We start from the raw sequence: 16,976 nt of genomic DNA, 5'->3' as shown, positions 1-16,976 counted from the left end.
TTTATTTTTGGACTGTCCTATTCATTAAAACAAAACATGAAGATAGAACAATTTGCATGGAATGTATTTCAAGACCTCCACGATTTTAGTTGAATGCTCCTAGCTCATTTCTGTGTTTCTGTTTTTTATGAAAAAACCCCTTTGCTTCCTTGTCTAACGCCATTGGACTTTTCTTGTGTCTCTACAGGATTACCGGGAAGATGGCATGGACCTGGGTAGCGATGCGTCCAGCCGCTCAAGCTCAGAGTCCAACTCCAATAAAGTCACACCCTGCTCCCCTTCTCCTGACCTGGCCACGTTGGATGACTACAAATCATCCCCTTCTCTGGACCTCGTCACGCTCGAGGACTATGAGGAGGATGAGGACTACCAAGAGTACAAGAAGAAGGTGATGGAGGAGTGGGAGAGCGAATACGGAGATGACTGCAGCTCTCCACCGGCTCCTGGTCAGGAGGAAGGCATAGGTGGCGTTATAGAGCCCGAAGAGGTCAGCGAGGCCTACAGGAAGAGCAGCCGTAGCCTCACCGATGAATTGCAGGATGTAAAGACTGTTCCGCCACTCCCGGCGCCCAGCGTACGCACCGCCACCAACGGCGCAGTCCCCGAGGAACTTAAACAAAATGGGAATCTGATTTTCCCCCGCAGTAGTAACCCACTCCACTCCTCTGTTACACCACAGAAAGAACTTACGGGGACTCCCAAGCCGAGGAACCACAGTTTCAGTCAAGGCCGGGGGAGCCGTAGCACCGGCGGTGGAGGTGGAGGAGGCAGCGGTGTCGGGACTGTGGGACGCATGGGGGGCTACAGAGAAGAAGAAGGTCTAGAAGAAGAAACTCTGCCCACCATGGACTGGGCAGCCCTGGAGAGGCACCTGGCAGGGCTACAATGCCGAGAACAGGAGAACCGAAATCTCAATTACAACCAGAACCACATCATAGGCAAGACCAGCTACACCTCGGTGAGTTTGCATTGTTCTTTCTTTACTTCTCTGCTTCTCTTGTGTATGTCAAAGGTTTTTTTTTCTTCGACACACACACTGTTCCTCAGTGTTCCCAAGCTCTGGTGGGTTGCTCTAATCCAGCACTTATCTGTGTCAGATGGACTCGAGATACACAAGGTTAGGTTATCCGAAGTGAAGAACAGGGATTAGTGAGCTAATGTAGCGCTAAGCTATGTTGACCTGGCTATTAACCTGGCCGTCATGGAAGTTGGGGATGCACAGCTGGAGGGAAGGGAAGGCTGCTCTAGGCAGTGCGAAGGAAGGAAGGAAGGATGTGACTCAATAGTGTTTGTAGCAGGAAATACACACGCCCGGCCAGACAAAGTGATGCCAAGGATTTTGCCTTTGCTTGACTGATCTCGCGTTAATGTTTGTATATGTACAAATGTATTGCAACAGCTGGGCATTTTACCTTCAGAAAATCACCATGAATTGGTGCCCAATTAGACTTTACATTGCCCCATAACTTTTACCATTGTTATCTCATTTTTTTTGCCTTATTGAAATTATTGTAAATGCCACTAATCAACTAGAACTATCCCTAAATTCACAAATATTTTACTTAAGTCTTTCCAATTCATTTTAACAGGGAAGCACTGTCAGTCTTCTATCTTTGGTAACAGTGATGAATGACATAAATAATTCAACATTTCCTACTTCATGATTAATTCTGTGATACTCCTTATGGGTTGTAGGTCTTGTCCATCAGGGAATAGTAATATAATATAGTCATGCATACGCAAATAAGCATGGATTTCTATAAAATGAGTCAGTGAGTGAAAATTGCATCTTTATAGGGATGATAAAGAAGGCACTCCAATATCAATAGACACAATAAACAATGAATCACATACATAGTTGATTCCAGAGGTTTTTTTTAATTTTCTTATGATAGCATGATATCATAATATCATAATATCATCTCTCCACAAATGTGTGGACTTTGCAATGTGCAGGCTGAGGGATTTTTTTCTCTATACGATCCAATTTCAAGCATATCATAGCCAATAATCTATCTTTTGTCCCAAAGAGTTAACAATGAAAGTGACACCACTTGATTTGACGTCATCAAATCGAGGCATCAATGGTGCTGTGAATTTAAGTGTGAATTTGTCTTTCTCACATGTAGCCTGTGTGTGGATGGTGGCCAATAGATTGAGCTCCTGTTGCAGGTTTTACCAGTAGGTGGTAGTGTTGCATTGGCATGTGGAAGTCGTGTTGGATGTATTTTTATTCTTATATCATTTGGATTCAATCCCAAACTTCAACAGATTTGTTATTTTTGCATAGCTCAAAAGAGACTTACTTGACTTTTGAAGAAAAAAATGAGAGGAAATTGAAGAGACCTGGCATTCAGTTGGAAAAAAAGTAGTGTTAAATAGACACATTTGAGAAAGCCGGCCAGAGCTCTTTTTACACGGCCTTTTATTCCGTGCATACGAACAATGGCTGCAGGAGTTACTGCCATTCTAAGTGCATTGTGATCCCGGAGACCCCCACCAGCCCACCACTCCACCCTCTTGTCTCCCTAAGGCATGTCAAGAATGCAGTGGGAGATGTGAGGAGGGGCGATAAGAGAGAGGAAAGAGAGCGGAAAGGAGAGGATATCTTAAGGTTGAAGCCCTTCTTAGCCACGTGGCACTGGTGAACCTGCTGTCCTGTATATGAACCTGCTCTATGCTTTCATTTTTAGTGGTGCTGGTGATCGGCTGTATTCTAGGGGTATGCAAATTTGCTTTAAAATTAATGTGTAAATGTTAGAGACCGTATCAGTCATAAGTTTTTTCATGGTTTGGCTTTTTTTTCGTTCTGACCTCCAAGAACTTATGATATGTTGTGTTTTTAGGCCATAATTAACCCCAAATAGTTGATATTTTACATGAATTTCACAGCTGCTCGCTAAGTCGATCGATTTTGTTTAACGCAAAGTCAATTTCCGCAAATACGCTTCAATTTCACTCTCTTTGTTGGTAAATACACAACATAAAGTCTTGTGAACCTCTTTTTTTGGCTTTTGTGACACTTTAAAGGAGACATTCTGACTTTCAATGCCATGATAACTGGTGGCAAATATTATAAATGTAATGAAAATTGTACTCTGGAACATCAGGACATTTTCCGAGACCCAAGCAACTGGTTTACCCCCCCACAAGGTCAAGTGACTTATTATATAGCATGTGAAGTTGACCGTAAACAGCATTATGGCAGATTTTTGGAAAAGCTATACTTTACCAGATGATTTATGGATGTCTTTATCCTCAAACTGGCAGGATTTAGCAGTGACCCAGAAGGGAAGACGTGGGGGCTGCTTTTAAAATGTTATTAAATATTTATCGACACCTAGACTGGTGGGACATGGCGGCTAGACGATGAGTTTGCAAGATGTCGTTTGGGTGTCTGGCCAGTCGTCTTCACATTTCAGTGAACTTCATAAGTATAGGACATACAGTATTGTCACTATATTTTTGGGATATTTCTTTCCATCCACTTTGCATGAATGAAGTTAAATAGTGGTATTGGTGCAGGTGTGTTTATCTTGGGTGGGGTTTTAACTGCTCTAATCTCAGGATCTGCCTTCAGCCTGTGACTGTGGGGTCAGAAGAGCGATCAGCTGACCTCCTTTTTGTCAGTTGTTTCTAATTAACTCGGGAGGCACGTGGCAGAGAGCAGCCCGTCGGGACCTGAACCCCTAACCCGCCATTAAGCTCGGTATTGTGCAAAAATAAACAGCAATATTGTTTTTCCAAGACTGCCAAGAGGTAATTGGGAAGAGGTGAGCCCACGTTCTTGATCTCTTGCTTTACCTGCTTGCCTCTAACGGGGAATCAAGAAAATCTCCATGCCCTCTGGCTATTTTTTTTCCCTCCGTGTTTTCCTCCATACACACCCAGTCTCCCTGCATCAGTATTAAAATAAAAAACGACAGTTCTAGATATAGCATATTCCAAGACTTGTAATTCCACTTCTACCTTCATAAAAATGAATTTTCTCTTTGTAAATATTGAATGCAATTGAGATGTGTTTTAGGTATCCATCCACCTTATTTGACCACCAGTTTGTATTGAATGCAGTGTGAGCAAAATATCACATTAAAGTCATTCCCTACTATTGACGAAAATAGATGTCCAAGCCATTTAAATTACTGACTAGCCCTCAAAGTTAAAAATAAAGCAGCATAAGAAATGGGTCATAACTATACTTGTATTTGAGGCCATACAATATGACTATGGCTGCAATGGACTTGATCATTTTCCATTCCCTAAATGAGTAAATTTATCTTCTGTATTAAAAGGTTCTAATTGATTGCCTATTCCCATCGAGAGTTGCAGGATGTTTTTGTACAGCGTTGTCCACTACCTTTGAAGGATCTTATTCCGGATGACTGAGCAAGTTGCCAAGCATTGAGTTGAGGGGAAGATGGTATTTTTTTTATAAAAAATAAAAGAAAAAAAAGGCTAAAGGGAAAACAAAGTTGATGCTTGGGGGCAATCTGGCCCCAAAAAAAGCATGCAAGGAGTTGAGAGACATAAGTCAGAAAGGCAAAAGATTGAGAAACCAGTGATTATGTTGGAGCTCGCTTCGCTACAAAAATACCATAACAACCACTCTCAGTACTCAAAATGACCCAGTAAAAAAATGTGAGGTACTGGAAGGGGAATGAAAGAAGAAATGTCATTTTGTGTCAGGATTTAGAATAAAATATGTTCAATATAAAGAGAAAGAAGGAGAAGGGGTGGAGGGGTTTCAGCCAGGTATGCAGAGTGACCCCTCAGGCTGTGGTGTCTGGTTCAACTCTGCTGGCTATCCATGGCTTTTTAACGTGTATGTGCATTTGTGGGTGTGTTCATGTGTGTGGGTGCCACCGGGTGAAACACGCCCGAGCCTCCAGCTCGCATACACTTGCACCGCCTTTTCCTCTGCGTTAAACTGTCTTGCCTTAGTTCGTAAACACTCTTGTACACACGCTCACCTTCTTATCTCAAAGGATATCTTTTTCTCTACATTGTAGTCTGGCAGTCAGTGAACATTGTTGCAGGGATTTTTTCCCCCATTTTTGTCAGTTTAGTTTTTTTTACATCTAACTTTAACCTTGGATTCCTCAACGCCTCCTGGGCGCTTCACTCAGGTAAAGCACATGATGATATTTTGCTGTGATTGAACCAAAAGAAAACAAATGGAAGGACAATTTGAAATGATAATGTCTAGAAGATTAGATGATTGAAATAGTCGTCGTTGGGCAAAAGTCTTGTGTGGATCATCCTAGCTTCAGGCCTCACATTCTTCTGTTATGACACGTTGTCTGTTGAGGTTGTGTGTACAAAGGTAACCATGTGTGCTGATATGTGGAGAAAATGTAGAGCTTAGTCGTCAAATTTGAATGCAATGTGTATTTCAATGTCAAGCTATGCAGTAAACGATGCACCTATTTTGAATATCTTCACTTTGAGCAGCATCCCTGATTTTTACACTCAGTTACACCAGAGTTAATGGTGGGATATGGTTGTTAAAGCTGGTCAACTTCCAACTGTTAGACCAATAGAAGCCCTGTGAAGTTGGAATTGACCAGTCACATGATGGTGAAGGTACACACATTCAAAACAAGATGTGGATGGAATATAAGTTAAGGGAAGATAATTTCACAGACATTTTAGAAGTTTTTTTAGTTGGATGTGTGGATTTTGTAAGAATTTTTAAGGACGAGCGAGTGGAAGACAAGTCATACAGGTGAACTACCTTAAATGGGTCAAATTAGTTCACTGTTGTCAAAGTAGGCTGCATTGTAGATCAGCTCTGATTTGCTTTGTGTATGGTAAAAACATGGTGGTCTTTATTATTATTATTATCTTATCTGCTGCCAAAGTTCACTTTTTATATGTAGCCTGATAATCACTGGAAGAAAACATGTGGCAGGTGTGTGTAACATTAGGTGTAGAAGGGATGGTGACCATGGAGGTAAAGTTCTTTCACAGTTAATCTGGGTGATAGTCACAAGAGATTAACAGTAACACACCCTGTGATTCACCGTTTTTATAACAGTCATATGTAGTAATATTTGTGTTGTCATTCTTCAAAACTTTTTTTACACAAGTAAAGGCTATTTTTAAGCAATTGCCTCCATCTAGTGTTAAATCTGGGAATGGAAAAGGATGTAGGCTGGATTTAGGATTATTTTGTGGGCCATATTGAATATTTTCACAATTGGTTACAGGCCAATAAAAACTAGCCATCGTGAACCTGTGGGCCATAGTCTGGATTTCCACAGTGTAAGCAGTTCACATGTATTTTTATATTTTTGTTACTATTGACAAATTCACCATTTGTTTTGTATATATTCTGTTTGATAACTTCAACACAGTCCCAGAACTACTTACGACTGCTTATTAAATTAACCTATAAGGCCCAGATTGATCAAAATGGAAGAATACATGTTTCACATCAAAGTCTATGTGAACTATAAACTCAAAATTACAAATAATAATCACAAGAATATAATTAATTGACCAAATAGTACAGGATTAGTAGTCCACCCCTTATTTTGCCCACAGCTGTTTTAGAGTTCACGCTTGAAAGCAGCCATTTGTAATTCCATTGGTCAGTTACAGTCTGTCTGTCACATGGCAATGACGTCACACTATTGACATTAGTTTTAGCACTCAAACATGAATTCAATGTGAACCATCTCCTTATACTGCCTTCTCTTTTTCCCCCCAAACATTTGTGAGCAATGCTAATTGTTCTCTTCCTTACACTGTCAGGAATCATTAAAGCTTAATGTTTTCAGTCAGACAAAATGCAGCAGGAGGGCACTGGCTGCCCTCTTCATAGAAGCCCCCCCAACCACCGCTGGTTCCATTGAAAAACACGATCAAAGAGGGGGTGCCGGCTGTCAGTGTCCGGGTGCACTTTGGAGGAAATGAGGATTTATTCATAGCAGTGGGGAGTCTGTCTCTTTGACACAAGTCTATACATACTACACGGTCCCCATTGAGTTTAGTTCCATACACAAAAACAGGCAGGTCAGCTCCGTAATTGGGGGACTGCGTTTATTGCGTCAACAACTCAAGTCTTGAAATGGACCTGTGTTTGAACCGTGTCTACATAAATGTTCATTTGGGTTGTGCTTCAACTGGAAACTAGTCTTCTGTGCATTTAATTATAGTTTAGGTCTGTGAGGCAGAGAAGTATGCTTTTAAATGTTGCCTGTTTATCACAGTCTAAGAATATAACAGAGTTGTGTTTAAAAACATGCACTTAGATACAGAGCATGCATGCAAAGTCTAGGATCAAAAGGGAGATATTTTAGTCTCAATGTTTTTTTTTTTTTTTTTTCTGTGGGGTTGTGCTTGTGTGCATGTGTGTAGGAAAGTGTACTCTAGCATGCTGAGCGCTTCATCTGTTGCCGGTGAGAGGAACACTTTTATCTCATCGATTGCCCACAGCACAGTCAAGCATCTTTATTACTTCGATTTGAATAATGAAGATGCAATTCATTTTTAAAGAGGTTTTCTACTTTCATTTCTTAATTTTCTGCATCTAGGCAATTTAAACACATTTGATTTGGTTGGCTTTTATGTTCTGATTAATTCATAATTAAAAATGTTAGATTCTGGATGGATGAACAGAATGGCATACGTTATGACAGTTTAAATTTCAGATATTTTCTGAGGTTTTTTTTTAATATTTTCATGTGTAGTAATCCCCTGCAGCGTTGTGGTTCATTATATTCAATATTATTTGCTGAAAAACTCACCTAATTGCAGTTTTTGCTCTTTTGGGAATATCCTTAAGATGGTTCCAAATATCTTTGGGGGGAATAAATAGTACAGATGGTCCATAAAATGTGTGTCAGGAGAGGCTAAGTGGTTTGATGCAGATTAGTTGAGTTTAGAATGTGATTACATGCCTTTGAGATCATACATTGAGATATAGTATGGGTAAAACGATATGAAAAAATATGTTTTGGCGCTGTAAATTATTTGCATTTTGTGTCTTCTCACTGGAGAGTCCTTCTCTGCCTATCTCCTCTACCACTTTGTGATTTTCTACTGCATTTTGTTGTATAGTTGTAAGGAAGGAATCGAATCATCACTGTGTTTTATGTTAACTGTGGCATGGTTAGGCTTCAAATAGCTATGGACTCTTCCTTCATGAATTCTAATTTCTACTTGCAAGTGTAATTGCTTTCCTGTCGGTCTTTAACCCAGTTGGTAGTCACATGTTGGGACACATCAAAATGTGAAGTATTACTACAGCCTGGTGGTCACAGCAGGCTCGGTATTTCCAGGACCAACCGCAGGCCTCATTAGCGCAACTCCGGTGAATGAACACGACATCCCCACACACACACACACTCTCTTTCTCCCTGTCAGAGCGAGCTCATTACCGCCAAATTCTCGCCCTCACACTGAGCCAACCTGCTTCGCTATGCAGTGTTTTTGCACTGGTGCGAAATGTCAGCGCACTAAAAGCATCTGGGCTGCCGTCTTCCCTGCTGTGAGGCATGGCAAGGCCACGAGTCATAAGGGAAGGGCGGCAGCTTTGGATTGGAGTAATGAAAAGGAAGCGAATGTAGTTACAGCCACCTGCCATCCGAAAGAGGGAAGGGAACAATTGGCATAAGAGTGGACAAGCTACTCTTCATTAAGAGGAGACGGGATGCTGAGAGACAACAGTTAGATTTGCAAATTGTTGAGGCAGGATGGTTATTTCGTTTACAATGTATTTTCATTTCAAATCCCACTATCATGGGTTTTTACACACTGGCTAAATAACATTATCTTGTCAAAGAGTTTTAAAAATACAAATGATTAAAAGTTTGTTTTCGTTTTGGAGCAATTGCCTACCTAAAATATATGAACCATTGTTTTTTTGCGACATAAATCATGAATCCAATTTTAATTTTCTTTGTAAAAAAAAAAAGAACTAAAACACTAGCCATCACAACATTAAAAATAAACGGATGAGACAGCAAGGTGAAATAATATCCTACCTTCGCCTCTAGTAACTCATTGCGCTGCATTGCTTTATTTTACAAAAAAATAGGTGTCTTTGTAACAAGAAAGCTAAAATACAAAAGATGCCAAAACACCCAGAAGAAGACTGTCCTCCACCAAGGCCAGGCAATTTAAACCATTTCCATTTTCTCTACTGTTCCACTTCAGTATGTGTGGGTGGCAGGAATATGAAATAGAAAGTGACTGCTGTATTTAGTTTGAGCGGATGTCGATGTAAGCGGACAATAATAGGTTGTGGATCCCCAACATTATTCCCAAAAGGTTAGCAAATCTTTGCGTAATCTTGCTGAATAAATAAATGATAACCAAAAAGATCCATATGCTGAAAATAATTAGCTTTTTCTTGGCTTACTACACATCAACAAACCAATTCTCAGTTTATCATGTGAAATAATTGATCTTAAAATATGGCAAACCATACGCCATTGAAGGAAAACTCCTAAAACCGTCTGCATTGACTTCCTCTGGCAGTCACATTTGAGCTCTTTCCGCACCCTACTAGCACATTGCTTGTCACTCCCAAATCATTTCCTCCTGATTAAGTATTCATCATTTCTCTTCACGTCTATAAATACGCCCACGCTGTTAGGGTTAAATACACATTGCCTGGCATGCACACGTATGTGAATTGTGTTGACGTGTGAAGAGAGGTGGCACTCGACAATGTGGCGCTCCCTCTCAGCATGAACGCTGCACTTAAAAGTGAGCGCCTGACTCCCCGCATGCATAATTCAGATTCAACATTACAGGCGGCATAGAGCTATGTTTTTTGTTCTCCTATAACCGTGTTCAGCTGACCTTCAATATCGATGTTTAACTCTGCCCATCAATGATTTTAATTGCATGGGACCCCAAACTGTGGTCTCCGTTCAAAAATATTGTTTTAAGACTGGTGCCTATTTTTTTCAGATTGCTTTGTTGATGATAAATAGATTCTATGTTTTTTCTCCATCTGCGTTCTGAATCAGATTGTAACCTTGGAAACCATTTGAAGAGAAGCAGAGGTAACTTGGGGCACAGTGCTGCCATGGCAATTGTTGTGTTCCTAAATCTAGGCCTGGATTAATCAGTGGGTGAATTTTTTTTCATGTAGCTTTCTCACCAACTGTGCTAAATTGAAAATTGTACTTCACAGAATAACAGTCTGGGGGTACCACAGGGGTCAGTGCTAGGTCCACTGTCTTTTCATAAATGATCTGCCAAGCTGTTGTCCTTCAACTGTCATATGTCCATGTGAGAGATTTAAAAAAATATATACATAGATATGTATATATTAGGTATATATCTATATGTATATATCTATAAGGCAGTATGTGTTCGAAAATCGTTCTAGTTTTTTTGATTTATGGTTCACTTTGTCACCTTCTTCTTATACAGTCTTCCCCACAAACTGTTCCACCTCATTTAACGCATTGACTCTAAACTCTGTGTAAACTACACAGTGTGTTTTCATTCAGTCATTGCAAGAAAAATAACTTTGGCACAGGTCAATGTCCCACACAGATAATTGCGTTCAGATGGCGTGACGAGACGCAGCGGAGGGGGGTGTCAAACCGTATTGGCTAGTATTTTGACCGTGAGATGCAACGATCCGAGCGGTGGCTGCATTGATTCGCATCCAAGCCATTAATCCAAAGAGCGGTCCTGTCAGGAAGCGTGGCATCACCCGCCACACATCAATATGAAGATGGAGATCTTGCCTGTGAGATGGCGCCAGGGAACAAAAAGCAGAAATAGCAATTGAATTGATGGATTAGTTCATTTCATTCGCAAATTAATATATATCTGATTGTGGTGAGGCAAATTTCAAAATGAAATGTCTTCTGTGAAAGTAGATTTGATATAATACTCTCATGTTGTCTTAATTCAAGCATAAATGACTGTTTTTATTGCAGTATTTACAGTATATTTAACTCTCGCCGAGATCAGGCAAGATCCACTAAGTGATATACAGTAGGACTCGCCTTTACCTTCTACGTAGATGTTATGGTAGAGAATGAGGAGGTGCAGAGAGGATTATGGGAGTCGACTGGCCTGCGTGTGGATTATGGGGAGGCCATCTGCCGCCGCTGAGATTATAATCCCACAGAGGCATGCAGAGACTGAGTATTTTTGCAGGATTCCATTTCTGTTGTCATGGTTGTGCACTCTGAAAATAAGGAAACATGTCACTAACAAGAACGCTTAAATATAAACATCATATAGGAAAAAAAGATAAATATTTTTGTTTCTAGTGGTGGTTTCTCGCAGTATGTGCTGAGTTTGTGGCTGCAAAATTGCAAGATTGCCACATACATTGTGGATTAAATTACATAAAACGGTGCAGATGTAGTAAATAAAGAGCACATTGTATATTAATATTATCATTTTTTTGTAATGCTCACTGTAAAGATAACATGCCCTTAATTCTGATGGGTGTTTAGAAAAGTGAGGGTCACTGGTCATTTTGTCTGGCATTCAGCACTTTGACACCCCAACCTTGACCTCAGCCGCCCTCTTTTCTCTTAGCATACCTCCTTTCTCCATTCAAACTATGGAGCATTCAGCCTAGTGGCTCCTCCCCATTTCCAGAGAGGCGACCGTGTGAGAGTGTGCGTTGCTTTTCAGCGCTCCCCTCCTATTTTTCTCTCTCTTGTTCCCACACCCCTCCTCTTGCCACTCGGTCCCCTCACGCTTTTGGCTTTTGAAAAGCAGAAGGAATCGTGAATCAAGTTTTTTCTCTTCTCTTGGTCAAACCCATAAAACAGGCTGAGATACTCCACAGACAAGGCGAGAGGCAGTCGGGACAAATCGAGATTTTTATTTGATTTTTATAGCCAGATTGAGATCTGGGGCGGGTTCCCGGCTCCTCTTTCCTGCTGGAATACCACTGCAGGACTGGGAACTCTTCTCCCGGTCCCGCTTGCAGTCCTCCTCTCCCAACTCAGTACCGGCGTAGCTTCTAGGATGCAGTGAACGATGGTCCACCAGGAAAACTGCTCCTACAAGGTAGATGTCAGCTAGAATAGAAGTAAAAAATGTCTTTTAATGTCACTTTTCTTAGCTTTATTTGTTGACTTCTGTCCTAATTTGTTGTGATGTTGCAATGTATGGATAGGAAACACTTGTACATCTTATCTGGTAGATGTTTGAGTTATTTTGTTATATGATTTGGGTTGTCAATATGATGCATATGGTTGCCAAGGAAGCACTTAACTTAAGGGAATAATGTCCAATCTCCTGTCCAACTCCTCCATCTGCCTCTTTAGCCTGCAAATTAAGCACTAAGTAGCCCTTATGTGACTTTTTAAGACTATTCTGGAACGACAATGCCTTAAATGCCGTACTTTGCGGGGGGCAATTGAAAGGAAATGGCATGGAGTTGTTTACCTGCTTTCCAAATATGTAGCACTCACTCACTGGCAGTAGTGATGTTGAACAAGTAAGTCAGGTGACAGCTGTACATCTCTTCTGTAAAAATAGGGTGGAGTATACAATGTGGGGAGGAAGATGAAAGGTAGAAGAAGATGGTCGATAAAAGGCAGGAGAGAGATCAACTCCCTGTATATGCCAAGGGAGGCAACCCAAAGGGGAGGTTGAAAACATAGCAAGAACAGTGAATGATGTGTGCAAATCTGCATATCATTAATGTCAGGCTTTTAATTTTCACTATGTTGACCTCATTGCATTTAATTAGAAATACCCTTTTATATCAAAGTCTACTGAATCTGCTGCATGTTTTTTCGGGCCACCAATTCAATTGAGTGCTTCCCGTTACTAAAGAAATTATTTATATTTATTCTTCATGCTGCGATAATGTGGATACAACATCCACTGGTTGTCATGCAATTATTCTGTTTATTTAATTTGACTTAATTATGGCATTTGTTTTGAGGTTTGTGCAGAATAATGAGTTTTCTAGGATTTTGGTAATACACATTGTAATGAAAGGTTATTAATGTCCAGTGAGGATATCAGGATTTGGGGAAGGAGCTAAAGTTGGGATGTTTTGGGATTTATTATGGACGTGGCCCTACTAAATTTAAAATCAGTCATTGTGTTGCCTTGTAAATAGTAGTTCATTTCATATTTTGTCATTAGGTCATTGAAATGTATCTTTTGCGGTTTACCTAGATAGATTTGTCTATATGGCTTTACCAACACCAAATCCAACAATCTTCATCCGTGACTCACATCATCCCACTCATTTTTTTTATTTCCGTTTCTAAATGTCTGTGACTGTGTCAGGAGTGTGGGTGGATTTTTTTGTCTATTTGGTGGGAGGGGGGTACTAGCTGTAACAGGATAAGGATTTCCTCTTATGTTTGCAGCTAGATAATAAACAAAAGGAGAAAGTGACAGACAGATACCAGTAAAAGGCCAGAGATAAGCATGGACTGAAGGGATGCCTATGGGCAAGTAGAGAAAGAGCTGAAAGGCAGAGATTAAACAGTAACAAGAGGAATATCGACAGCACTCACTGGGATGGACGGTGCCAGATTTCTTATGGGGAGGAGGAGGGAAAATTGATGGCAAAATATTCATCTGAGGTTGGAAATTCATGAAAATGGAAAAGAGAGAAATGTGCGAATGGGATGTTGCATGCAGAGGCGTACGGATAAGGCATAGAAAGAAAGAGCAAATGAGAGAAAGAGGATGGCCAGTGGAACAGAGGATTCAGTCTCTGATAACAGCAACTCTCTGGAGACCTTTAATTAGAGCTGTAACCTGGCAACCAGCAAAGGACAGCGCCCCTCATGTATAGACGTACACACATTGGAAATTGTGTATGTAAGCTCATGCACAAAAGTACTGGGACACAGAAGGTGGAGATTGCAAGATACTTTTGTATTTTATGGTCAGATGTTTGACTTGAATTGCTCTTTCTCTTCTAATGTAGCTCAAAACTATTTGTTAGGGAATTCTTCATACCCAAACTGTTACCACGATGGCATTGGCAGGGCCAAAGTATGTAAAAACAAACAGCTATTTCTAGTCATTTGTTGTTGTTGTTGTTGTTGTTGTTGTTGTTGTTGTTGTTTTATTGACATCACCATAACGCTTGATAGAGCTGTCTTGGCCGTCAGTAACAGCGCCACAATCACTGCAAAGCAATATGAGGAGATTTATCAAGCGGCAAGAGTAATGTCAGCATCTCAAAGACCTTAAACCCTCCTCGGGTCATGGGGCAAGCTCATAAATGGATGAAATTAGTCCAATAAAAACCTTGGACATAGGGAAATATTTACTATGCTGAATTGACACTTCAGCTATTATCAGGACCACCAAAAGAAGTTTTTTTTTAAAGACCTCGCCATAGGCCGTCCCATAGTCCCCTCACCGCCCAATTTGTTTAGAACACATAGCGTCACCATGGAGATATTGTGGCCAAGTTGCTATAGCAGCAGACCCACTTCTCTTTCGTTGGTTTTGCCCCTGAAAAAAATCTATTGTGTGAGTGTGGAACTTTTAGATGTGCTGTAAATGTTAACCAATCATTTGTATGCTAGCAAACAAACCCTGGCGGGACAGTGTTGCCTTTCCATGTCACTTATCCTCACATGGTGCTTATCCTAACCAAGTGTGGGCATCATGTGGGAGAACACCCTGACTTGGTGACCAGCCAATCACAGAGCACAATATGACGGCTGTATGTACTAGTAGTATTATTATTACTACAGTAATACCTTGAGACATGAGCTTAATGAGTTCATATGTTGATTTACTCGCATCCCAAATAAAAGTTTGCCATTACTATAGTGATTTCATCTGCTGATTGCTTATGCATTCTGCTTTGGCAAATTTGAGTACTTAAACTTTAATAAGGAGGACCTCAGTCTGATTTTCGGCTTAGTAACTATAATATATTACTTAAAAGTGGTCATGTTCGAATAGAACTTTTCTTATCACTATAGAATGAGTTGCACCAGCATTGACCATATTGAAACACACTCATACACTCACAGAGTGTAATGGCTTTTCATGCCAAGCCCATGGGGGTGGTGCCAGGATCCCTCTCTCTCTCTCTCACAGTCACCCTCTGTTCACTTGGAACAAAAAGCCTTTTTCAGTGTGTTTATGTCTCTCTCTTTCGGCCCCTCTTCGACAAGCACCACCCCATGCATCCTCCTCACCCTCACCTGACAGTCACGCCATTCCCTCGCTATTTAACCATCTCCAAAGTGCACCCATGCAGAGAACAAGCCCCAACTCAACCCTGCAAGTAGGCCCGAAGCGGCGATCTTAAGCAGGAGTGTGTATTTAAACCCCATCAGCCTATTCTGAAAAGAAAAAGCCATGTAGATCAAGAGTGACTTCACCTTAAATGTGAAGTCAGCCTTAGTAATGAAGCTGCCCCACCCTTCAAATCCACTCGATCGCGATGCTAAAGGCTCTTTTATTAGTCCATAAGTGTGTGCCTGTGTGTGTGGTGGTGGGAGGTCACTTTTTCCATCTTTAATTTGTAGAATGCTCTAATGAGGTTTGCAAGTGTGTAATTTAGGTTTATTTAGCTTACTTACAATGGAATTTACATTGATCTTGGTTGTGTGTGTGTTTGATATTTGACACTGTTTTGCTGATATTCCACCCCAACTCTATGAATATTTCATGATTTGTCTAGGCCAGTCTCATCTTTCCTTCAAGACATGCCTCAGCAATATTTAGCATTCCCCTCTTGTTTTGCTGTGTTGTAGTATTACTGATATCGATTAATCAATTATATGTGAAAGGGATGAATTATTTAAACAAGTATAGGATGTTATGAGACCCCAAAAATGATGGTAATTTTCATGAAAGGTGACCGGTAGGTTTGTTTGTTTACGTAAAATGATTGGGGGTTTATTCTAATTTTCCATCCCTTGCAAATACTGAGTCATAGCTCAATAATGTCTTGCAGTGATGAGATCATGAGCTACACAGCAAACTTTCTCAAGTCTGAGACGAAGTTGCAGACATGATTGTCTGAACTCCTCTAAAGATTATTTTCATAGTGCAGCCTAATGGGTGGGGAGGTTTGGATGGTGAACCTTTACATGGATAGTTCATATAATTCACTGTTGGACATGTTTTACAGCTTCCCCTTTCATAAAGCAATTTTTGTATATTATGACAAAAGTAGAACAATAACTAAATGAATTAACTGCATAAAAAACCCCATCAAGCAAATTATTTTCCCTTTTTTTTATAATGATTACCAAATTGTACAGTTAAGACTTTTTAGGTCATATATGTCATAGTTGTATACCAAATGTTAATATTGTGGCCTAGATGATGCCCAAATATCTGGATGCCATTTTTTAATGACCAAAAATAGTCAGTTTCCCATTAAAGTGTTTTAAAGAAACCAGAGAATAGTTCCCAAAATGCTTTTAATTGTGTTAATCTCCCTTTTGGACATAAAACAAGTGAAGCATATAAAAAGAAATCCTCTTCGTGGTCTGGTACCTTTTTTCCACGTGGCCATTCTTGCTGAGCGTTCTTTTTTTTCCAATGTGGCTGCAAGCAGCTGCTAGCCACACGTCAGAATGTGTAAAGAGGAGGGAGAAAAAAACCCACACACATACACTGGGAGGATTTTCTCCTGTGAGAGGTCGTCCTGACCAGAGGGTTTAAAGCAGGGAGGGTCTAAAAGTGGTCTCTACCTCTGACCACTATGCTTTCACATTCCATTGGGAGGCATCCTAGACAGTGAGAAACTTCCACACAGCCTCTAAGAGAGGATGAGCAGGAAATACATCAGTTTAGATGAGTAGATTGGAGTACTAGTTGTATATGTTCGGATCATAGACAAAGTTCAAGCTGGGCAGCGAGCCTGGATTGAATGACGCTCGCCAAAGTGTGGGAGCGAGATGAGGCAGGCCCTGGATCACGCAGAAAGATGCGATGACGTTGAACACGTCATCACGCACGCTTCGTGCCTTTGCCTTAGCGACGACTACAAAGAGGTAAAAGTGACTGGTACCGTTTAGCTTTTCATTTTG

At 40.6% G+C, this 16,976-nt stretch overlaps 1 protein-coding gene across 4 annotated transcripts in view; it reads left to right on the top strand.

Annotated features, from left to right (window-relative positions):
• Nucleotides 1-16,976, top strand: part of schip1 (schwannomin interacting protein 1) — a 147,365-nt gene that overhangs the window by 106,280 nt on the left and 24,109 nt on the right. For 2 of the 4 annotated variants that reach the window (XM_077722308.1, XM_077722309.1), the window contains one exon: nt 188-958. In XM_077722308.1, coding sequence (XP_077578434.1) covers nt 188-958 — 771 coding nt within the window. Of the gene's footprint in view, nt 1-187; nt 959-11,605; nt 12,004-16,675; nt 16,941-16,976 lie in introns of those variants that run through there. The other 2 variants (XM_077722311.1, XM_077722310.1) reach the window with 2 other exon arrangements.

This window comes from Stigmatopora nigra, chromosome 8 (genome assembly GCF_051989575.1).
Source record: "Stigmatopora nigra isolate UIUO_SnigA chromosome 8, RoL_Snig_1.1, whole genome shotgun sequence".
In the NCBI taxonomy this organism is placed as follows: Eukaryota; Metazoa; Chordata; class Actinopteri; order Syngnathiformes; family Syngnathidae; genus Stigmatopora; species Stigmatopora nigra.
Note: the sequence above shows the minus strand (reverse complement) of the source record. Positions and strands in the feature narration are given on the sequence as shown.